Source organism: Manacus candei, unplaced genomic scaffold (genome assembly GCF_025592945.1).
Source record: "Manacus candei isolate 608988 ecotype Guabito, Panama unplaced genomic scaffold, ASM2559294v1 h1tg000050l, whole genome shotgun sequence".
In the NCBI taxonomy this organism is placed as follows: domain Eukaryota; kingdom Metazoa; phylum Chordata; class Aves; order Passeriformes; family Pipridae; genus Manacus; species Manacus candei.
In genome coordinates this window covers 1,419,810-1,443,489 of record NW_026138098.1, presented here as the reverse complement: position 1 = coordinate 1,443,489, position 23,680 = coordinate 1,419,810, and the positions used below count along the sequence as shown (strand labels likewise).

Here is a 23,680-nt window from a genome sequence, read left to right as displayed (position 1 = left end):
CAAATTTTCACATGCTGACGAGGAAAAAAGGAAACAATGCTGAGAAGTCTCCACAGTGCCTGCAAAAACAAGTGCTGCTTCAATGATGAACCGTTTGATAGTGCCTTTATCAGCGTGCAGTCATATTTTAAATAGCATGAGCCAGAAATGACTGTTGCAGCTTGTCATTTGCCTTATGGGAGGCAAGAAAGAGCTGCTTGTTTGATTTGTAAGATGAGCTGGCTTGTTGCACAAGACAACGGAGGAGACTCTGCAGAAATGCCTGGTGAAGTATTTCCTAAGCTTTTTTGGATTCCTGCCACAAGGAAGTGCAGTGAGTACAGTCACAGCGCAAGGAATGTTGTGAAAAGGGATTAGAAAGGCAACATACCTTTAAAGATCATGGGGAAAAAAAGAAAAACAAACAAACAAAACCCCAACCCAAACCAGAGACCTCAGCTGGTCAGCAAATTACAGAGATGGTAACAAAAATGGGTCTGTGCAACAGGAGAGCATGAAACAGAAAAGAAGAAATTCTAGAATTCTAGAACTGAAAAATGCTGGGTTTGTCTTACTTTTCCGCTGGTTTTAGATGTTCACATAAGCACTTTTGAAATTAGTAAAACAAAGATAAATTTATGCTGATAAAGGTAAATTTCTGATTCCTCCTCAGGTCACAGAGTTTTTAAATAGTGGCAAAGTCTGAGTGGGAGCAGATGAGCAGGAAGGTACAGTGGAGTTGCTCTGAGTGTTGACAACACAAACATTTCTTTCTTGAAGCAGTGAAGTTACACAGACTTCATTTCTTTGTGATTATCAGACAATCCCAACGCTTACTTAAGCTAAAAATTGGTTTGCTGCTTTAGCTTTCCAAGTTTAATATCCATTATAGATGACTCCACTGACACTTGCATTATATTGCACATCCCACTCAGTAAATGCAAAGGTGCAGCAGAAGTGAACAAAAGTGTCCTGTCTGTTCTTTTTCTAGCTGTGGTTAAGGTGTAGATAGAAATAAATCAACAGCCAAAGCAGGTGTGTTGAATATGCTGAGCCCACAATCTGAGATCTATGAGTGATGTGCCAAATCAGCTCTTGGACTCTTGAGACAAAACTGTGACTCACTGGTGTTTACCCAGATGGAAAATGAAGAAGACTCTCTATTGGTTTGAACAGACCACTGACCACTAACCATTTTCAGTTAAAATCTGTATGAAAAAACCCCGTGCAATAAGGATAAACTGTTTCAATCACTTGTCTTTATCAAAGCAACTCGAGACAGTTCCACAGTGCTGGGAAGTCAGCGGCATCTTCTGCTTGTATAAACCAGGACAATTTTGTTTCATGCTAAAGTACAAGTTGGTGTTTCAGCTTGGAAAACAAATGACACACTTTTCACTTTTTATGAGACATTTTGGAAAGAAGCCACCTCTGATTTTATCTACACTTTTCTTTTTTTTTCTTTTTTTTTTTTTTTTTTTTTGTTTACTTGCCAATAAAGAGCAAAAAACCCCACACAGAGGAAATTTATTTTCAGCAAAATCCCACTATTCATTTCCGTTCTTCTATCACAGCACCCAGAGGCAAATGAAGATAACACCCAAAGTAAGTATAAATCGAAGACAACTGGACAATATTATCATGGAATCATAGAATGCTAAGGGGTTGGAAGGGACTTTAGAGATCATTCAGTCCCAACTCCTGCCATGGGCAGAGACACCTTCCACTAGACCAAGTTGCTCAGAGTCCCATCCAACCTTGAACACTTCCAGGGATGGGGCATCCACAGTCTGCTTGGACAACGTGTGCCAGTGTCTCACCACCCTCACAGTAAGGAATTTCTGCCCAATATCTAACCTAATATCTAACCTCCCTAACACCTAACCCGTTTCAGTTTGTATCCATCACTCCTTGTCCTATCAGCACAGTTCCTGATGAAGAGTATATTAAAAAACCCTTTTTAAGGGTTCCATTGTTTGTTGCAGGACGAGTGGGTTCGTACATTATCGGTGCAGGCTTTTCCCCTATTTAACAGGGGAATGGAAACACCGTAAGGGAGCAGCTGCGTGTGCGGGCACCTCACAGAACGGCTTGGGCTGGAGGGGACCTTAACGACCGTTCGGTTCCAACATCCAGCCGAGGCAGGGACACCTCCCACTGTCCCGGGTAGCTCACGAAGAGGAGGAAGGGCGGTGTAAAATCCCAATTCACGTTTAATCCCTTTTCCAGCGGTGCCTTTGGCCTCCGCCGGGCGCCGCCAGGGGGCGCTGTCGGCCCGGGGCCCAGCGCTGCCGTCGGGGCAGAGCGCGGGGCAGAGCGCGGGCCCTGCCGGAGCGGCCGCGCTCCAGGGAAAACCCCCGGGGAAAACTCCCTGGCGTCGAGGAACCGGCAAACGCGAACCCCCGGCGGGGAGGAGGCAGGGACGGACCCCGCTCCGGCCGCGCCTCCTCCATCGCCCCGCCCCCTCCATCGCCCCGCCCCGGCGGACTACATCCCCCAGCGTGCCCCGCGGGGCGCCGTGCGGCGCTCCCGCCGTGTTCCGCGCGTCGCGAAGTGTCGCGCGGCGCGGCCGGAGCTGGGCTGGGGCCCGGGCCGAGCCCGGCGGGGCTGAGGCGGCGGCCGTGGGGACGGGCATGGGCGGCGGGCGCTGACCCCGCCCCGCCATGGACGAGGACGGCATGAAGGAGGACGGCATGAAGGAGGAGGAGGAGGAGGACGGCGGCGAGGCCATGATGGACGACCAGAACCACAACAACTGGGGCGCGGGCGTCTACGGGCGGTACCTGCTGGAGGAGCGGCTGCTGCCGCCGGCGGCGGGGCCGCCGCGCCCCGCGGGGCCCGAGCACAACGGCGGGGGGCTGCGGGGCTGCGAGCCGGCGGGCACGGCCGGCAGGGCGGGCGCGGCCGGGGCCATCGCCGCCATCAACATCAGCGCCTCCACGTCCAAGTTCCGTGAGTGACCCGCGGCCGCTGCCCCTCTGTGCCCCTCTGCCCCGCTGCCCCTCTGTGCCCCTCTGCCCCGCTGCCCCTCTGTGCCCCTCTGTGCCCCTCTGCCCCTCTGCCCCTCTGCCCCTCTGCCCCTCTGCCCCTCTGCCCCGCTGCCCCTCTGTGCCCCTCTGTGCCCCTCTGCCCCGCTGCCCCTCTGTGCCCCTCTGCCCCGCTGCCCCTCTGTGCCCCTCTGTGCCCCTCTGTGCCCCTCTGTGCCCCTCTGCCCCTCTGTGCCCCTCTGCCCCTCTGTGCCCCGCTGCCCCTCTGTGCCCCTCTGTGCCCCTCTGCCCCTCTGCCCCTCTGTGCCCCTCTGCCCCTCTGTGCCCCGCTGCCCCTCTGTGCCCCGCTGCCCCTCTGTGCCCCGCTGCCCCTCTGTGCCCCTCTGCCCCTCTGTGCCCCTCTGTGCCCCTCTGCCCCTCTGTGCCCCTCTACCCCTCTGTGCCCCGCTGCCCCTCTGTGCCCCGCTGCCCCTCTGTGCCCCGCTGCCCCTCTGTGCCCCGCTGCCCCTCTGTGCCCCTCTGCCCCTCTGTGCCCCTCTGCCCCTCTGTGCCCCTCTGCCCCTCTGTGCCCCGCTGCCCCTCTGTGCCCCGCTGCCCCTCTGTGCCCCGCTGCCCCTCTGTGCCCCGCTGCCCCTCTGTGCCCCGCTGCCCCTCTGTGCCCCGCTGCCCCTCTGTGCCCCGCTGCCCCTCTGTGCCCCTCTGCCCCTCAGCCCCGCTGCCCCGGCTCTGCCCTACCCCTGCGCGGGTCTCGCCCCGAGAGCCTTCTCGAAGCGAAATCAGATGGGTTAAGGTGCCTTGGAAGGAGAAAATAACGCTTCTTGTGCGCACCCCAACTTCTCCTGCCTTGCTGTCACGGTAGAGCTGGGCAGGGTTTGACACTGTTGCTTTTCCTGAAGCTTTTTCTCTTTGCTTTTCCTGAAGCTTTTTCTCTTTGCTTTTCCTGAAGCTTTTTCTTTCTGTCTGAAGAACCCCGAGGTGAATTGGAGACCTGTTTGTGTGCAGAGCCCGTGGAAGGGCTGTTCTGCCCTGGTGAGCAAGGACTCCTGCCTTGCTTGCTTCATGATGCAGAGGCTGTCTCGGACAGGTTATCCTTTCTGTCTTTCAAAGGGACCAAATCCAGTTCACCTTCCTTGAGACTTTGTTGGGACTGAGAGCTAAAATGGGTCTGTACAGGCCTGGTGAGAACAACTGAGTGTTAATTTACACCCCCCAGAATAGAATCACAGACTGGTTTGGGTTGGAAGGGGACCTTGAAGTTCATGTGCCTCCAACCCCCTGCCATGGACAGGGACACCTTCCACTAGAGCAGCTTGCTTGGAGCTCCATCCAGCCTGGCCTTGAACACCTCCAGGGACAGGGTTCCTAAACATCCTTTGCATGTAGCTTTTAGTAGGAATGGCAAACTTTTCCATTGTTTTACTGAGCTAAGGTTGAGGGAAAGGAAGATTTTTTTTGCTATATGGAAAGAAAAGCAGAACTGAAACATAAGTCACCTCTGTAGGCAAAATGGGCCCTGTTTTCTAATGGACTATTGGAAAACTTGGATTTGGGTGGTTAGAAGTATTCTTAACTGTGTAATTGCCATGATAAAACTTTGCTGGGAAGCACAATTCTCTTCCTTTGTCCTGCCTGCTTTCCCCAGCGCTCGCTCACCTGTCAGGCTGATCAGGAGCTTGAAGTTCAGGCTTCTGGATCCCTGCTCCTCTGGCAGCCTGGCTCTCGTGGCTCTAGGCACATGGCCAAGCCTGACTCCTTTGAAGCTGGGGCTCCCTGGCACTCTGTGTGCCTTGCTTGTCAGGCTCCAGGTACTTGGGTGGTTTCTGAACACCCGAGAGTTTTGCAGTGAGATGTCGTTCAGCCTCGCTGACCCAGGCCCTTGAATTCCCAATCCAGAAATTTAGAATCTTAGTTTTTCCTTCTGTTTCAGAATGAAAAGGGTTTTCAAGCTGGATCTCCACCCAGATGGGAAGGTGACTTTCCAGCTAATCCACAGTTTATGTCTGAGGGGGAGAAGAAGCTGTGATGCATGGTTTTGCTTAGGGTGTGGTTTTGGAGTTCTCCAGCACTGGTATCCCAACACAGTATCTTACTGATGTTAAGTATTGGTTTAAAGAAAAATAATTCTCTTGCACAGTACAAAGTTGTCAAATTTATGTTGTTTAGAATTTTGTGTTTTGGATAGTTGTGATGAGGTGTGTAAGTGAACAGAACAAGTCTAGTGAAGTAGTACTGACTGAGGAAGTACAGGATTTGAGTTGGGATGCTTCCTGTTCTCATCCTGGCTCTGACAGAGGATCCCTTAATATCCTCTGTTTAATTTTCATGTGTAGAAAAAAGGAGAAGGGTCACTTTGGATGTAAACGTATGATGCATGTGCTGGATCCTCTCCTGCTGCTGTGTCTCAGTTGTGGCAGAATGGGTAGAGAAGCTGATTGTCAGTCTTAGGCTTGATGAAAACCTTGTCTGTTCTCTGCTACACAAGGAAGTTCTGCAGGTGAATGAGCAAGGACTTGTGCCTTGCTTGCTTCATGATACAGAGGCTGTCTTGGACAGGTCTTCCAAAGGGGCAAATCCAGTTCACCTTCCTTGAGATTGTGGTGAGACTGAGAGCTAAAATCAGATAGAATAGTGCACAGTTCGTGTAATAGCTTTCCTTCTAGTTAAAGCAACTTAAGAAAATGTTCAGTGTTGTGCTAAACTTATAACTAAATATTTACAGTTGATCAGCTTCAGTTGTATTTACAGATTTATAAAGCTGTAATGTTATGAAAAGTACTTTTCAAGGGCCGCGAGGGAGAAAAGAAGAGTAAGAACTTTAAATACTTTAAGAAAAACTCTTCCATAGTAGTAATTGCAGCATAACTCATTGTTGTGAAAAGCGAAGAGTTTTCTTCTTGTTTCTTACATCCTTTCCAAGCAAGGATGGTTATAAATGTCATCAGTGCCTGTTTAGGACAGGCACATGTGGCTGTGTGCATTGGCACATCCCTGAAATCTCTGGCCTTCCCTGCACATAACATCGTGCAGTGAGTGTGTGTATTCCTGCCTATGCAAATGGGCTGATGAAGGGAAAGTTCCTTTTTCTAACCAGTCTTATTGCAGGCTGAGAAACACGTTATAAAAATAGAACAGAATTGAAAGCAACCACGGGGCAGACTCCTGAACTTGCTAATGTGTGCTGGGATGTGTCAGGCAGGGGGGAGAGCAAAATCTGTTGTGTAAACGTGAGCATGAGGGCTGAGAAGAAGGAAGGCACTGAGCCACAGTCTGCAGATTAGCCTTAGACATCTGCCTGAAGAGTTTGCACACTTTGACAAAATATTTCAGGATTTTAGGGTGTGCTGCTAATAAAGCAAAAAAGTTTTGTACGTGTCACTTTGTGAAATGCGGCTTCTAAGAGATGCTCAACTGCTTATTTCCTTTTCATTGGCAGAATAAATGACAGGTAATTGTCAGACTGATGTCTGCACACTTGGCAGTAGGTCACATTAGCCATCCTGCTCTGTCCCCTTGCTTTTTAACTGTAGATAAGGTTGTTTTTTATATGTGACCAGAGTAAGTGTGTTGAGTAGTTTTTCGGCTTGTCTCATCTAAGTCAGTTATTTTTGTTCTAAAGTTAATGTTCTGTTCTTCACATCCTGTGCCATTACTGTTTCAGCATCTCTTTTGAGCTGTGTGTAAAGTGTTATTATCAATTTCAAGGGGATATATACCTGCTCTTAGGGTCTGTTTGTTTGTTTTTGTTTTTTAATCTTAGTGGCTTTTTCCATTCTTTTCATTGAAGTTGATATCAAAGAATTTGGTAGCTTGGAGCAGGCTGTGTTTCACTTATGGCTATGATACTGATATATCTAGGTTATGATAGGAAGCTCATGCATATTCCTTTTTACTTAAATGGTTTCACTGCTGCATTTGACTTAAACACTTTTTCTTTTGAACTTTTTTTGTATATGGAAAAGCAGCAGTTGCTGCTCAAGCTTTACTTGTGAAGTCTTTTATTCTCTGGAAAATACTGACTTCCTTTCTGTTTTATCAGGCTGATTTCTCTCCCACCCCCACCCCAAACTTGCTGCCGTTGGATAAAATAGTGCATTGTAGCATGTTTGGTTACAGAATATCAGTATCACTTCCCAGAAACCAATGAAATTTCAACAAAATGAAAGTAGTCTTTCCTTGTGATTTGGGAACAGAAGCTGTTGGGCAACTCCTTTTACATCTCGAGTACCTAATGCAGGGATAAGCGTTTAAGCATGGCATCCTAAAAAGATGGAAAAGTAAAAAAAGCAAAAAAGGCTGATGCAGCCTGTCTTTTCTTGCTGAGGATCTGTGTGATTCCTTCCTTCCTGGTCTTGAACTTGTTCTGGCAGAGTTTGTAGTCACAGGGTCCTATTTTAAGCCATCCTTCACTTTTTTTTGTGTGTAAGCACTGCCAGGAAAAGGGGACTTCACTAACTAGTGACAGTTACTAAAATTTTAAAATAATTTGTTTTCTGGATTGGAAGAATAAAAGTAGTGATTGTTCAGTGTGTAGTCTTGGACTTTTAGCTATATAAATATTGTGGTTGGCTCAGTTTCAGAACTGAAGTGTGGAAATCGAATTACATAGTACTTATAAGAGACTTTTGAATGAGTGAAGCTTTTCTAGGATTTATCTGAAATTCACTGTGAATTTATCAGTATTTTCTATGCAAGTCTCCCAGGGCTGTTCATAAAAGTGTTTTTCCTTTACCTGTGCAGCGTGTCTAATGGGCAGGCCTTCCTGTCTGCAGCTTCTTTCTTTGTCCATACTGTAAAAAAAAAAAAAATTAAAGTTAACATCTCAACAGCCTCAAAAATGATTTTTCAGTGTTCTGAATTCTTACGTGAATGCTTTCTTTCAAATTAGTAGGGCTCATTTAATATGTTAAACCACATTAACATGCATGTGATTATACATGGAAATCCTGAATCAAGACTTGGTCTGTTAACTGGTTTGCCTGTATTTTCTTAGAATTGTTCTTCACAATGCTGCCAAAAGTGATTTACCCAGCTCCTTTCAACCTCCTGTGAAAATACAAATTCAGAAATCTTGCTCCTCAAAGCCAGCAGTGAATCTACATTTACACAGCCCTAGCAAAAACGTTTCTTTTCAGTGTGGTGTCTAAACTAGATTGTCTGGGGTGAGAAGTATCTTTATTCTCTCTTCCATATAGCCCAGACTCACCTGTGGAGTTCAACTGAAGGCCTGATTTGAGGTTTCCTGGGCTGGGTAGTTTTGCTGTGCAGTAAATGCTGTGCTCTGGGTTGCTGAGGGAGTTGGGAGTGAGTGCTGGGAAGCTGTGCTGGTGTGACAAGCCAGCAAGGCAGTCCTGGGAGATGGCCCTGAACACAAGGTGTTTAACCTGTTGGAACTGAGCCTTGGGGGGTTAGTTCAGAAATCCTCCCTGGAAAGACAGAGGTTCAACCCCTTCTGTGGCTGTGAAGGCACACGGAGTCACTTGGGCAAGAAGGTGCAGTTGGGAAGCCAGGAGGAAGATCAGGGAATGATGGGGAATGCTAATTCAAACACCTCCTGGTTTTCCCTGTGTTGATTCTTATCTGCAAAAGGAGTATTACCGTGCCTGCTAGAGGGGAACTGTAATAGGGATTCAAAAAAGTTGCCTGGAAGCCTAACTGCAATTGAAGGGAGAGGGAATTGCATCAGCTTTTAGAGCAGGGAATCTGCTGGTCCCACCAGAGACTTGTGAAATGAATAAATCTGCTGGGAAGGAGGATTTAAAACACTGCCAGTCTTGGCCAAAGCTTATTCTTCTGTGTGTGAGGGCCCTGTGCTAATTTTTGATTGTGGACTGCCACAAAGTTGCATAATTTATTAATTCTAGCTATTCTTTTAACATAAATAAATAAATAAATATTACGTTGTTGTTGTTGTTGTCATGGTAGAAATCCCAGAAATTTGTTTTTTCCTGCTACTTGAGCCCCAGAGAAATATCCAAGCACTGATTTGGCAAGTTTTCTGATTTTACTTTATTTTCTGTAAATAAAAAGGTACAAATTCAAACCTGGGCTTGAGTTTTAGGTGAGGTTCTCTTAGTGGAAGTGAGCTGTTCCCAGTTTTTTTGGCTAGCATATTGGTGTGATCCGAAATTGCAGAGCATTCACTTGCTTCTAATCTTTTAGAAAAGTTACTAAATACGGTTTTGTCTCTTTTCTTGCAGTGATGAATGTTATAACAATTGAAGACTATAAGAGCACATATTGGCCAAAGTTGGACAGTGCCATAGATCAGCTTTTAACTCAGAGTCCTGGTGACTACATCCCTATTTCCTATGAACAAATATACAGGTAAGGAGATGTTTTAAGTGCTGTGTTACTTTTTTTTTTCTTCTTTAAAGCGAAATGTTTGTTTTATCTTGCAGCCTATGCATATGTCTTACTTTGTATCCTCAAGGAGGAAAGCAGGAAGGTTATGTGAAATAAAATATTGTTAAATGGTCAGAATGAATGACTAATAAATACATAACTTGTTGTCCCATGTTAACAGGAATAAGTACTAAAGAAATAAAATGCATCAGTGCTTGGAGCACTAACATTACAATGAGCTCCACCACAGCTGCTTAGTGTAGTATAATAAGAAATGTATCAAAGACTCAACACCCCTTCCTTCAAAGGGGATTTGCTTCCAAATCACACCACTGCTCCAAACCAAAGTGCTAAATGTGTTACAGACCTGGCAGTGTCTGCAGAGATTTACTGAAATGGAGATTTTTGTTCTGTAGGTATTGGTAAATATTCAGGGTATTGGTAAATAGGATGGAAAGGTGTATTCAGGGTGTTGGTAAACAGGATGGAAACTAGGTGGCTGCTGCTGCATTTACTGGCCAAGGTGCTGTTAAAACCACTGGCCCTTGCCAGTAGCACAGCTATAGTAGCACTGCTGTGCTGGTTTTCTTTAGCACAGTGTTGCACCCTATAATGCTGCCAGCTCAGTCACTGACTGCCCTTCTTAGAGCCTTTCACCTCTGTCTCGTGCCCACTTGCTCTCAGCCACTTTGCCTCTGTGGTTTGAAACTCTGGATTAGGGAACCAGATAAAAGAAAGGCAAGTGTTCAGTCTTTCCTCTTAGTTCCACTTGAAAACTTTAATAAACTTCCTCTTTCCTCTCCAGACTTTTGGAACTGCTATTATCAGGACTTGGATATCATCATGTGTATAAATAATTAGAGGGTCATTTGAATTGAGAGAGACAGCTTTGGTGCAAGTAATCAAAATCCTTTCCCAGCTTGAAATCCCCAGTGTGCAAACAGTCTTCATAAGAGATAAGCCAACATGTCTTGAAAGTCATCTCTGACATACAGCAAATGTGCAAAATTAGTGGTTTAATACCTTGAGTAGATCTACACCTAGTTATGGTTTGCAGATAACTGCAGTCCATCCTTGTCACCTTTTTACTCCTCAGAAGTTTTATTTATTGAATGAATAATGGGTTTGGGGTTTCTCTGAGATAACCCTGACAAACCTGGGACACCTGGTGCAGGACTGTACCAATGCACGGGTATCTATTGAATGTATTTTACTATTACTAAGATTTTTTTATAGTTTACTGTTACTGGGAAAACTTGCATGACAGTTTTCTTTTAAAAATTATGTCTGGTTTTAATTATTCTGACACAACCTCTTCCAATCATAAGACTGATTTTTTTTTCCTTTTTTTATATATTTTTAGGCTGTTCCTTTGATTGACTGACAATCTGGACAAGATAGGTTGAGAATGGAAGGAAAATTGATTTTGTTTTTAACTGAGATTAATAAGGATGCTTGCTTGGAGTATTATTCAGAGTCTGTAGCAGACTGGGAGTTTAGATCCTCTCTGCTTCTAGAGCTAGAAGAACAGACTAAAGAACTAGGTCAGTTCTTAAGTCTGAAAAATAGGATGTTTCTTGAAGTAGTTCAAACAGCTACATATATTTTTTTTTTTAAATAAAACTGAGGTGAAAATACAGTGGGTTTTTTGGTCATCTTTGTGCTGAGTAAAGGAATCAAGGTTTCCATAATGCAAACTCAAAATACATTATTAGATACCCAAACTGTTATATATGCCATGTGATAACTGTAGGTGTCTGCTCCCCAGCAGTGAAAGGTAGGAGGTAACCTCCAAGGTGTATTTCCTATGGATCAGTTTACTTGTAAGGTATCAAAGTGTCCTTAATGACTGTTTTCAGCCTTGAGTCCAAAGCCTGCCTGTGCACAGTGACTTCCTGTTATAAAATGTTGGATATCTTGGCAGAGAGATGTGAAGGGAACTTTGAGATGAGGAGAAGATGAACATTTAAGTTGTACTTCTGACAGGCTCCACTGGCTCCCAGGTGCAGGGCAGGCAGTTTTCTGTTCCACAGGACAACTTAGAGATATCAGATATTCATCCCTCTTGTCTAGTGCTTACCTTCCAGTGTCCTGGGGTCTTCCTTTTCCTAAGTTGTTGGGTTATGCTGCAGAACTGACAGGCTGGTGACTTCTTTTGGGTAATAGCAGGGTGAGGATGATTCACAGGATCAACCCACAATCAGGAACTGAAAACAGGATCTTAAAATGGGGAAGGAGCCTCTAAATAGAAGTGAACACAAAACCCAAGATGTAAACACACCCTGCATGTACATACAGAGACTGGTGTTTGATTACAGAATGTGTTGCAGAAGTAGGTGCAGCGAGAGTGTGTGTAACACTAAGCAGAAGTGTACTTTAAAATTCAGTTTGCTACATGCCAGTGAAGCAGTCAGCTTGTGGAAGTGGCTGTATTTGGTTAGTTAGGGAGCAAACAAACATGTGACCATTTGCTGTGGTTACCCAGCTGGCTGATTTTGTGAGACATCACAAAAGCCAGTCTACTTTTCTTATCAATGTTTCTCTCTTTGATCCAAATTAAATTGATTCTTACCAAAAGCATCATACCAAAATCTCTTTTGCACTTGCTTGTCCCAAAACAGAATCTGTTATCGGTAGACTTTATGTGAAAGAAAAAGGACAACTTTGACTGGTATTATTTAAATAATATCAAATGGCAGATACTCAGTTATTTTTTAAATATAGTAATGGGAGAGGTGTGGAGTGTCTTTTGGTTTTTAAGAAATAGAATTGTTCACCAAATGAGCAGACTTTGCATAGGGATGAATGCTGTATTTTGGGGTCTTTGAAGTTGTCAGAGGCAATAAATACAGACTTCTTAGAGTAACTGCTAATTCACTCGTAAAAGCCTCCTCCAGAAGACTTTGAGAGTTGCAATTGTTGAATGAGAGCATTGTCTTGGTCTCTGAAGGCTTGAAGTTGGTGCCTAACCTCTCACTTGCATTAGAAGATTTCAGTAGCCCACAGTTGCTTTGATGCCATCTTTGTGGTTTGCCTGTCTTTGTCCCACCTTCTCAGTGGAGAACTGGGAAGTCATAGTTCCCCTACAGACACACAGTGTAGCTTTACAAAGGTAACACTGAACACCAGAGTTAACACAGCCAAGCCATGGAATGTAGAATTAAAATTTTATTGCTTTTTTTCTGCATCTTTTTTTGTTATGAAAGTGTAGGATTTTCTTAGAATTGAAATAACAAAGAATGGAGTAATGTGCTTGGGTCTGTAATTTTAGAACTTTTACTATATCCTTTTAAAACTTATCAGGGTTTTGGTGCAACTTCTGTGACTGCTTGTCTAGAATATTCATACAATCATTAAACCTGCTTATTTTAATGGGCACTTAATTGACATAGGAGAGGCAAAAGCCAGAATTAGGAATGTGCTGTTGACAGAATTGTCCTGGCTGTTTTGAATGGCACTGTGAGGAGAGCTCATTGTGAGTAAAAATGAGGTTGGGGAGGGGGAATGGGATGGACACTCTTGAGCTTCCAGAGACTTAAGAGTTTGCTGGAGCTCATTCCGAGCTTAGGACTGTATTTAAAAGTTCAGTAATCACTCAACTCTATTATCCTCTAAATTGCAACTTGTACAAGTGATTTTGAAGTCTGTTACCCTCCTTTGCAAACTGCTGTGGGTTCACTGTTTGTTCCTGTGTTTGTTTCTGCAGTTGTGTGTATAAGTGTGTATGCCAGCAGCATTCGGAGCAGATGTATAGTGACCTAATAAAAAAGATAACTAACCACTTAGAGAGAGTCTCAAAGGAGCTGCAGGTAAGAAGCTGCACAATCTAATTCTGTCTTTCCTGGGATCTGGGATTGTATCAGAACAGCATGTAGGTGGCCTCTGGAGGAGATAGCCATTAAGACTGATTTACAGTAGCTTACTAAACTGGGGACTACTTCATTCACTACTGGGCTGTCAAATACCAACTGCTAGATCCAGTTGTGTGGCACTGCCTTAACCTTGGTGACCTGAGCCATGTGGAGAGCAGTGGCTAAACTTGAATACATTATATGGAATCAAGGCCTAGAGAATGGGAAATCTACAGCATAATCTGGGATGTAAATACTTCAGCCAAACATGAGTTGTGCACGTGGGATTAATGTCTGCCATTGCTGTGTAAGTCTGTGGAAACTATTCATGGTTCTTGTGCACCACAAAAGGAAAAAATAACATTAATTAATTATGGATTGTGAAATATAAATTAGGAATTATTGCATATGAAGTTTTGTGTTACAGTTTATTCTGCATTTTTCTTGCCTATCTCTAGATGTCAGTGGTTTACAGCAGTCCTAATGCTTGTATGTCCCTATCCTTCTCTGCATCTTATTTGTGCACCCATGATTGTTTTCATGTGTGTTCCCTGTTGAACATTCCTTTTAGGCTGGAATCTCCAGGCACTTACCTGAAATTGGTATTGCTGTAGCAGCAACACTGTTTGATTTTTCCCTACAGCTTTTGTCACTTCCAGAACAGATGTTTGAGTTCTGTACTGCCTTGCAGTGCATGAAGTAGAGATGCCAAATACAAAGGAACCCTAAACTGCAGCAGCTCCCTCAGTGGTTCTAACACATTGATAATTAATTTCTGTCAGTCAAAAGCAGTCTTACTGCTTCAGGTACTTCTGGCTAAACGTGCATTCCCATAGCACTGTGATCTCTCATGTCCTTTTGGTTTCACTCTTTTCCTCTTGTGGCTTTCCTTATAAAAAGAGAAATAACCACCCAGCATTTAATAGGCATGGTGTTGGACTGAAATATCTTGAGCTAGGTTCTTTCTTCTTTTCTCTTTTACATTCTCTTTGTTCCTTATGGAATGACAGCCTCAGTGTTCTGTAAAAATTGGTTAGAGTAGATGAACATGGTATTTAAAATAAAGCCTTTCCTTGGTCCTGCTGAGCTGGTGCAGCCTGAGAACTGTGATTCATTGCAGCTACACAGGTTTGGCCAGTTCTTCTCATACATCCCGTGGTAATATACTGCATTACTTTGCTGTGAATTTGGGAATACCCCACATTCTTTACTCTGTGTTAGTCCTTCATTGTTTCCTCCAAAGTTCCGGAACTGAGGCAGCTCCTTTGAAAGTTTGCTTTGGCACATGGGAGCCTTAAATGCTTCTGCCTAAAAGCAAGGCTGCCTTCTGAACATCAGCCTGGTGAAAGAGTAATTGAGACAACTGTTTAGTGCAATCTGTGCCTTGCAAAAGGCTCCTTATGTAGGTTAGACACACCTGTAGTATGACATGATACCATCTTTGAGTGTTATTAATGAGTTTTGTCTGACACGAGCGTGACTCTGCTTTTGGAGGGTAAAGATCTTTTTGGAGCCGCTTGAAGTAAAATTCGTATGCCTCAGAAAATTATTCTCTAAAGAAACTTTTAGCTGTGGGTTGTGAAATTTGCTTTTAAGGAATTACTTTACTACAGTGTATTTTATTATCCTGATACTTCTTTGATCCTAATACATTTTGGTGACATTCAGTCGCTCGGGATTTATGTTGAAAATGCAGTTCCAGATCTTTAGCAGCAACAACAAATTACCTTGTAAATGTTGGTTGCTTGGAAGTTTCTGGTTCACGCTGGCAAACAATGAAAAACCCTATATATGTGAATTCTTTTAATGCACGATATGTGGTATTTTGCTTTCTCTGACGTGAACTCATTCTACCTACCAGCAACATTTAAGTGAATTGCAGAGTTCTGTATAGTTGGCAAGGTGTGTCTTGATGCAAGATAAGTATTTTTTTTTTTACATGCAGAGATGCAAATGTAGCCCAGTATAAGCAAGAATGCTGGTTTCTGTGAGAAACATGATTATTAATTGAACTGGCAGGCAAATGCAATGTCTTTTTCTGGACAAGCCAAGCAGCTTCTTTGTGTAGAAGTGTAACAGTTTAATGGCAAGTGGGTTGCAGAACATCTGCATGTAACCAGCGTGCCAGAGCAAGCCATTTCCTACAGGAATTACATGTCAACAGCAAAAGCAGTAAAACTCAGGTACCAAACAATAAAAGCAGGAGCATCTCAGGGGACTGGTCAGACTTGCTCTTGTGTGGATCTTATTGGAGTTTGGCTTCTTACTGTGGGGCATTCACTGCAGAAGCTCCCTGTATATGTATTTATTCACCCCCCCCCCCAAACTGTGTGTGTAGCTCTCAGCTGGCCCCAGCTGGAGTCAGCAGAGTGGTGGCACTCAGGTGTCCTGGGCTGGATGTCCCAGGAACTGAGCTTTGGCCCCGTGGTCACACCAGGACACTCAAACAGTCCCTGGTCATCCCAGGTGACTTCTGCCTTTCCAGACTGCAGGACACCTGTGTGGTGTTGCTGTGTCTTTGCCTCGTGCATTCCTGGTTTGCTCTGCAGGTTTGCACCTCGAAAAGGTCAGTTGGCAGTGGTGGCAGAGCTGATGTGAAAATGTGGATGGGCTGACGTGTTCCTGTGTCACACACTGGGTGAAAAGCAGTGAGTGGTGCTTGCTCAGTAATAGTATGTTTGGATGAGATGAATTGCTTGTCACCAGGCCATCAGCTTTTTGTATATCCTATATCCCAAGACATTTCTAGCTCCCTCATTACTATGTCTGTAAGTAAATAATCCTCTCTTCAGACTGTTAAGGAGAGACTCAGAGCAAGGATTGCCTTCCTTCCCTGCAGTCAATGTCTGACCAGCTTCTCTGCATTAGTTAAGACTGAGTTTCGTCATGTGGAGCTTTCAGTAATTGAGAATTAAATTTCCCTAATTCTTGAGTTGATTGGAATTTGGGATTTTGTCTGCTTAAAATAGAAATGTGTGGCTGCAGAAAACACAAATTAACTTGTTTCCTGTTGTCTTGGTCTATGAAATATACAGGCAGTATACAGATGATTTTTCTAAGATGCTTTACTTGGAAACATTTTATTGATAATAGACATAGTTCATTATGTTGTGGTTCAAAATAATGTCAGCTGACTTTGTGGGTAAGTGCTGAGTCATTCAGATGTATGAGGTAGAGTAGATACACAGGCATATGCTTTCAAATTCAATACACCTCCCTTTAAAATGAATAAAAATGTGTTTGCATTAGGCACTAGTGTTACTGGCTTAACTTATTCTTATGTACTCTGATAAAGTCATTCAAAATCAGGTACTCTACCCATTACATACCTCTTCAGCAAAAGATACTGGAAAGTACTCAAAGCATTGGCAATCAAAATGCACTGTAGCTTTGAGCTGGCCCGTTACAAAAGTACCTTTTTTTTGTGCAAGTGCAGTGGAATATTCTCATTTTAGTTAAAATAATTTCACAAATTCCTTTACAAAATGACCGAGAACTGAAAACCAGTTATTTGTCATGTTGCACCTTTTTTATTTAGATAAAAGAGAAAAAGGGATCTATTGTTTTCTGTTTGTGGTGGTGGTTTTTTTTCATTAAGAACTATATTTTTTTACATAGTTTTTTACAATGAACATGACTGAACTGGTGTTGGTGGATACCAGCTGGTGTTGGTAGATAATTTGCATGTCTGCTGTTTGGCCCCAGGACCTGCAGATTTAGAGTCTTTGTTGTGCAATGCCAGCAAGTTTTCCTGCCTGATATTAATCCTTACAACTTCTCAGCCTTCTGTCTTGTCAGCTCTCAAACCAGTCGGTGCAGTGTATGAAAATATCATCTCTCCTGCTGTTTCCTTGGCACAGTGTGCAGTGGAGTCAGGTGTTGGGAATGAGTGTTTTGAGGTGCTCAAAGAATCACTGGAAAGGTATTGGAAAAAGCAGGTTTAATGTCAAAGTGAAAGTGTGACAGAGTTCATTGGCCGTGTTCACTGCACCCACTGCTACAGGGGTAAAGCACACAGAGAAAAATCAATCAATCTAAAGCTAAAATCAACAAAAGTGATCTGTGTGCAGGCTGGGGACAGGAAAAGGGTAAGGATAAAAAGGAATAAGGGAGACCCTCCCTTTGAGTCACAACATTCAGAGTGGACCTCCTTACCAAACTTAACCTCGGACTGGACCAACACTTTAGGTCCAGGTATAGCAAACGGGTGTGAAAAACGTCTTCACTGCTGTGAACCACAGCAAACTGAATCACATCAAATTTGAACTCAGATGGCAGAAACCAGAAGCGTTAGAAATTCTGTATCTTCCTGTGTGGCCATCAGAATGTTGGCTTCTGAAAAATGACATTGCCGTGAGCCAGCTAACCTGAGAAAAGCATCCTTGCCTGCAGCTTTTTGAAAAGGTTTGTATTCCTGCAGCTCTAGATATGCTGGGACTGCAAGGCCTGATACAATTACAGAAAGCTATAAGTAAATACAGCACAAATTAATATGCATTTGCTAGGTGGAAAAGCTTCTGAAGATACCTTACTACTAAACAGGGTTTGAATGGTCCTTAGATACAATGTCTTTTTGCTTGACAAACGTCTAGAATGGAAATGGAAACACGACCTCCATCTGCTAACCTGCTGTAAGACAGTTTGGTGAGGGTATGTCATGATCCTGCACAACTTTGAACAGGTTTGAGTGCAGGCTGGACTAGGAAGACACAGTCAGCCTTTGCAGGAGTTGTGCTTTAGTGTGATGGCTGGTTTTTGTGAAAGGTTTCAATAATCCCTGGGTCTGAGGAGGCAGACCTGGGCATCACCTATATTAAGGCAAGGTAAACAAATTTTCTCAAGGAAGAACAAAGACTAATTTAGAAGATTCAAACCACCCACATGAATAACAGGTTCATTTGTGTAGTGGTGGCCATGCCCCCTTTCCACTGGGCAGGTGTGGCAGAGCTGCTGCAGCACATTGCTGGCATCGTGGCAGTGAGCGTGTTCCCAGGAGAATGGGGCTGCCCATTCCACAGAGGAGTGTAAGCTTTCCTCAGTACACTGCTGGTTGTGCCAGACACATCATAAACAGATTAGCTTTGTGTTCCTCAAGCACTGTTGTCTCTCTTTCTTGTAAGCCGTTTCTGAGCTGTGTTGAGCCAGCAACACTCTTCTGCTTTCATTCATGTGTTCAGCTAAAGAATAATATTCAAACTGTTTTTCAAGCTGCAAAAAACCCCATCATTTTCATGTGTACAGTTTCTTGACCACAAGTTCATTGAAATGCCTAGATATTAGATTTCAAATAAGGGAAGGGTAATGTAGTATACTGGATTTCCAATTGCTTGTTTTGTTTGACTGTGTCTTATCTTGCATGTCATCCTTTCTCAAATGTGTTTTCTTGTTACTTCTCATTTCTCTTGGTGCTGAGATGTCCACTGTGATGTGTAAGGAGATTTATTAACAACTTTTAAACAGCACCATAGTTTTCTATGCCAAGAAGTAGTTGACTCACAGCCAAGCTGAAGATGATAAGCAAATGCAACTGTATCCCATTTTGAGGAACCCAACCCAACCCTAACGTTCAGTGCTCCTGTGGGTAGACACACAGAGTTGTTACTGGAAAACTGTTCTTAACCCTATGAGTGGCAGATGAGAGCAAATGTAGGAGAGGATTTAAGCTGTCTCCCTGTATGGAATGTCTTAAAAAACAAACAAATTGAAACACACCAAAACCCAACAAACAGACAAAAAAAGCCCCCCAAAACCCTGAATTAACATTTTGATAGAATTGAGGAGGAAGAGTGAAGGAACGAGGGATCCTCTTCCTTCCTGGAAAACCTTAGGCTCTCAGTGTGCATTTTTTCTTTCTTTGAGCAGCTTCTGTAATAGATCCCTCAGGTAAGATAGGAGTAGATTTAAAGACTTAATAGTGTCTGGAGAGTTGTAAGAAGTAAATGTCATGCTTAATTCTGCCCCTCCCCCTGTAATTAAAACAACTGAATGTATGTGTTCTCTTTTTCTGGACTAAGACCAGGAGTGAAAAGTGTCAGCTAAGCAGTTGGAGTTTTTTTTGGTTTTTTTTTCTAGTTTTTTTTTTTTTTTTTTTGTAATAGCTATAGCTGAATAAGTAAAGATTTTAAGTGGAAGCTGTATTCTAGTGATGACCATTTAATAAATAAAATGCAGCAACTTCTGTTTACTCCTGAATTTGATGTCATGCACTGCTTTTTAGTTTATAAAATTCAAGTAGTGTATATAAAGCTAATCCAGTTACTGTATTATAAATGTTAATGTAGAGATATGGAGAAGGTTCCTGTGCTCAAACAAGTGATTGGTTTCAGTGTGGCAGTTTGGAGCAGCTGCACAGTAACATCAGGATGAACAGCAGCAGATGGTTCTGTTCCCCCCCAGATCACGATAATTCAGAGATGAGCTGTGAAAATACTATTGATTTCTCTTTGGCTTGGCTATTTTGGTAGTTTACAAGTCCAGCAATAGTTGAGGCGGGTTTGATTGTCAAGCTTGCTTTTTTTTTCCTTCCCTTTTAGTGGTTTGACTGTCGAGACTTGACATGAAGCACATTCAGGAGAATAAAACTGAAAGGTGCCATTTCACACTGATGAAGCAGTGAACACCATAATTTCTGTTTTGCAGAGGTTAAAACCAAGGCCTGATATTTGCCTGACACTAGTGAGTGCTTCCTCTAAAGCTGTCAGGACCTTTCTTAGGGTTTTTTTTTTTGTCTTTTGTCTAGAACAGTTGTTTCCACTTGGTTGCAAGGTGATGGTGGTGGTAACAGCTTCCCAGTATCCTTCCATTAAAGGACTCTGGCAGTTGTGCAGTTGTTGTCCCCTCATCAAATGTCTCTCTTACTGGGACACAAGCTTTGTGAGGTGAGCTGGCAGAGTTTTCATCTGCAGTGGAGGAAAAAGAGATGAGTCCTTACTGTCCCCTGTAAAAAAGAGTGGCAGACTGAGGGGATACATTGCCTGCAGTCTGTTCATGGGATTAAATCACACACTGCTCAGACAGCTTCTGTCTCTGTTTTTTCTTGTTGGGTTTTTTTTTGTTGTTGGGTTTTTTTCCTTTTAAATAAAAAGGGCAATCTACCAGTGAGAGAAGAGTGGTGCACTGTGTCAGGCTGTGGTCTCCTTTTGTCTGATGTGTTCTTTGAAGTAGAATTTTCCTTTTTCTTTAATCTTAGAAGCTGTATGCCGAGTCTTTACAAATCCGAGGGTATCACCATATTTAAAGTTGAGGTTGAAAAGGAGTGAAGCAGGAATACATACTGCTTAGAAATGCAGATTTCATTGCATGTTATTTACAACAAATTATATATGTAATTATATATGAAAGGGAGTCCTTGGAGCTCATAGCTACTTTTGTACATTGTTGGCATTTTCAACTAAAATTTGTTTGGCCACCCCTGAGAACTGCATCTGCAATAAGATTAAAACCTTATGATCAAAATGAGGAATAACCATATATAACCTTTGGCAACTGCATATGGAATAATGCTCTTTATTCCTTTGCCAGTTTTGCTTTCCTTTCTAAACTGACTACTCTGTATTGGTGTTTGCTGTGAAAATTACCCACGTGTTCATTAAGCATATTAAGAAGGTAGGCAAAAGAAGCTAATTTAAGGCAAAAAAACCCTTTCATAAATTTAGAATAGAGCAAAATATCAACATAAATTTTAACTGTTCTCTTGGGGGCCCTGGTGAATGTCCATACAAAGGCTGAAAAATCTGCTATGTGAAGATAGCTCTAAGTTCTGATAAGATGGTTGAGGTGCACCTAAGCCTTGAGTGTTTTTCATGCCACAGATGCTTTGGATTTAGGAGAATCTTTGGGCTTGTTTTCTTGCAAGGTCCCAGTTTCTGCTGTATTCTCTTTCTTCTTTAGGCTCTGTGAATGCCAGAGGGGAAAACAGTTTTGCTTCTCACTAGGAAGCAGCACTTTGCCCCTGGGTGTGTTTAGGTGTGTGTGTGTCTGGGAGCAGTAGGACCTCAGGCAGCCAAAGACCAAAGCAGTGGGTGTCTGAGAGCACATCTGAATGCTGCAGTGCAGCTCCCCTGCCTGCCTCCAAATAAATATTGGAACAGAAACAGTGGTTAATGCTTCCCATTTTTCTGCTACCCTTCTCAATTTAATTCAGCTCGCTGCAGACCTTTTTAGCTTCCTTATCTCCTTCCTTGGGAAATAGGGTATTGTGCACAGAAAATAGCTCTCCAAAGCCTATCAGGAGGTTGGCACATTCAGGTGTTGTGTAGCAAAGCTTTGCTGGGGCTCCAGGGTGATGCAGTGTGTTGGAGCACAGCAGGAGGCTTTCCTAGGCCTGAACTGAGGAGGACTCTGCACGCACAGCTCTGTCTGAAGGTCTTGCTTCATCATGGTCCCTTCAGCTCAATACCCTGAACACTTGCCTTGCCTTAGGTGACCCAGCAAAAATGTCAAAAGACTTTCTTTCAGATTTCCAAGTGTGGAGGGCAGTGCCCTGTGCAGCTGCAGGGTGTGCCACTTGCCATCTTGGTGCAGAGCAGAACTTAATGTCACCTTCTGTGGTGGAGGAGCAGCTCGGGAGGTTGGGGCACACACCCGTTCAGATTTGCTGAGGGGTTCTAAGCATGACAGGGAGTGCTTTCTAAATGAAGGTCTGATCTTTGATGAGTGTTTTTATTTGCATATGCTAAATGCTAGTTTGTTACAGGAATACCTATTTCCTATTGAATGGACCTTGTGCTGGGCACTGACACAGCCCCAGGCAAAAACTGCTCACTGAGGGAAGATTGGTTGTGCTGGAGGGAGTTAGAGCAGAAACTCTGGAATGATGTGTGGCTTGCTTTGTGTGGACCTAGTGTATCAAATACTTTGGAGTTTGCTGTGAAAGCATAGCCCATGCTGTTCCAGATCTTTCTCTTGTTCAAATTCCAACCTGACTTTTACGGTTTCTTTCAGGCCAGCCCTCCAGATCTCTATATTGAAAGATTTAACATAGCTCTTGGACAGTATATGGGAGCATTGCAGAGCATTGTGCCTCTTTTCATATATATGGTAAGTTTTAGAAAATTCTTTTCAAATAAATATGTCCATACATGAGATGCTGACTGAAAGTGAGAAGAATAAAATGGAGCTATACTGATTTTTGACATGTAAAACTTATGATTCATACCTGCCTAAGAGTACTGATCAAGTTGTATGGGAAGAGGAAGGGGCAGCTGGGCTTTTTAAATGTAGAGTTTTGCAGTTTGTTTCTGCCCTAACAATTCTTTCCTGGGAGTGGGAAGAGTGGCTTTTATTGTGATCAGGAAAAAAAGCCATCCCAAATAATTCATTATTTATATCTTTTTGAACAGACATCATTTATTGGCTTGTTATACTTTGGCTTCTTAGTTTGGGCAGGTTATGGAGATGATTATTTCTTGCTTTTAAATAGCACAGATTCAGACAATACAGGAAGAAATGTATCTTGGAGCTGTCTTTGTCATTTGATAAAGCAATTTAGAGTGTTGGATGGATGAAGACAAATTTATGTTCATAGCACTGTCAGGAATACTTGGAGAGGTTCAGAAACCATTGGTTAATGGTTAATGATTAATTGGTTAAGAGTTTTTGTGTGGATTTTTTAGTTTATGAAATCTTTTATACCTCTGAAGACGTTTATAATTTGAGGTTTTTTTGTCAAAGTGCCAAGACTTTTATTGGTTGAGGGTTTTTCTGTGGTAATGAATAACTTAAGCTTGAAATTTGTCCTCCCAGAAACTGTCCTTGCATTAGCCTCACTTAGAAATAATTTAAAAAAGATATATTTGTTGGGAAAGAAACTTTTCAAAAAATATTTTAACTGATTTACATTAAATAAACCTCAAACTCTTCACAATGATTCTCTTTGGTAGTTTCTCAGAGTTTGGGAAACAGTATCTTAAAAGATTCCCAAACTCTGAGAAACTACCAAAGATCTCCTACATTTCAGTGAATTTAGGTAGCTTGCTACAGTCTTTCAGTGTAGTGTTGCCAAACAGATTTGTTGCATTAAAAGAGGAATTTGCCTCTCTTGAACTGGGTAACTCTAATCTGTTCTTTTATCTGGTTAATACAGAATGAAATCCAGTTGCTCCAGCATCAATTTTAAGCTAAGGGATGTGTTCCTCTGATGATTTTTTAAATTGTTCTCTTGCTTCCTGTTGTGAAATGCTGGGAAAAACTAGGAAGAGACTTTTTTCCCTATTGCATCCAGATATTTTTGGATGGTAGCCACTTTGTGACCTGTGTGTGCATAACTTGTTTGTTGCAGGCTGGTGTTTTACATGACCCCATAATTTAATATCCATTTTCAGAAAGGAGATAAGCTATTCAGGTGTGTACTGTATTGAGTGCCCATTTCTGTGATGTTCTTCCATCACAGAAGTCAAAATTTATCCTTCACAATTAAGCCTGCAGTAGCTAATATTGAAAAAATGTTCATGACACACATAGAAACAGGTGGGTTTTATCATTACAAGGTTTTTCCATATGACCAGATGAAGTGTAATTGTG

The 23,680-nt window shown here is 42.9% G+C and overlaps 1 protein-coding gene across 3 annotated transcripts in view; it reads left to right on the top strand.

The window, feature by feature from the left end:
• The first annotated feature begins 2,549 nt into the window (after nucleotides 1-2,549).
• The window catches only part of CACUL1 (CDK2 associated cullin domain 1), a 47,194-nt gene continuing 26,063 nt past the window's right edge, over nucleotides 2,550-23,680 (top strand). For 2 of the 3 annotated variants that reach the window (XR_007906773.1, XM_051800419.1), the window contains exons 1-4: nucleotides 2,550-2,931; nucleotides 9,164-9,290; nucleotides 13,015-13,117; nucleotides 22,103-22,198. Coding sequence is in view for 2 of the 3 variants with exons in the window: in XM_051800419.1 (XP_051656379.1) it covers nucleotides 2,643-2,931; nucleotides 9,164-9,290; nucleotides 13,015-13,117; nucleotides 22,103-22,198 (615 nt within the window). In the remaining variant the exon portion in view is untranslated. The remainder of the gene's footprint in view (nucleotides 2,932-9,163; nucleotides 9,291-13,014; nucleotides 13,118-22,102; nucleotides 22,199-23,680) is intronic. The other variant, XM_051800420.1, reaches the window with a different exon arrangement.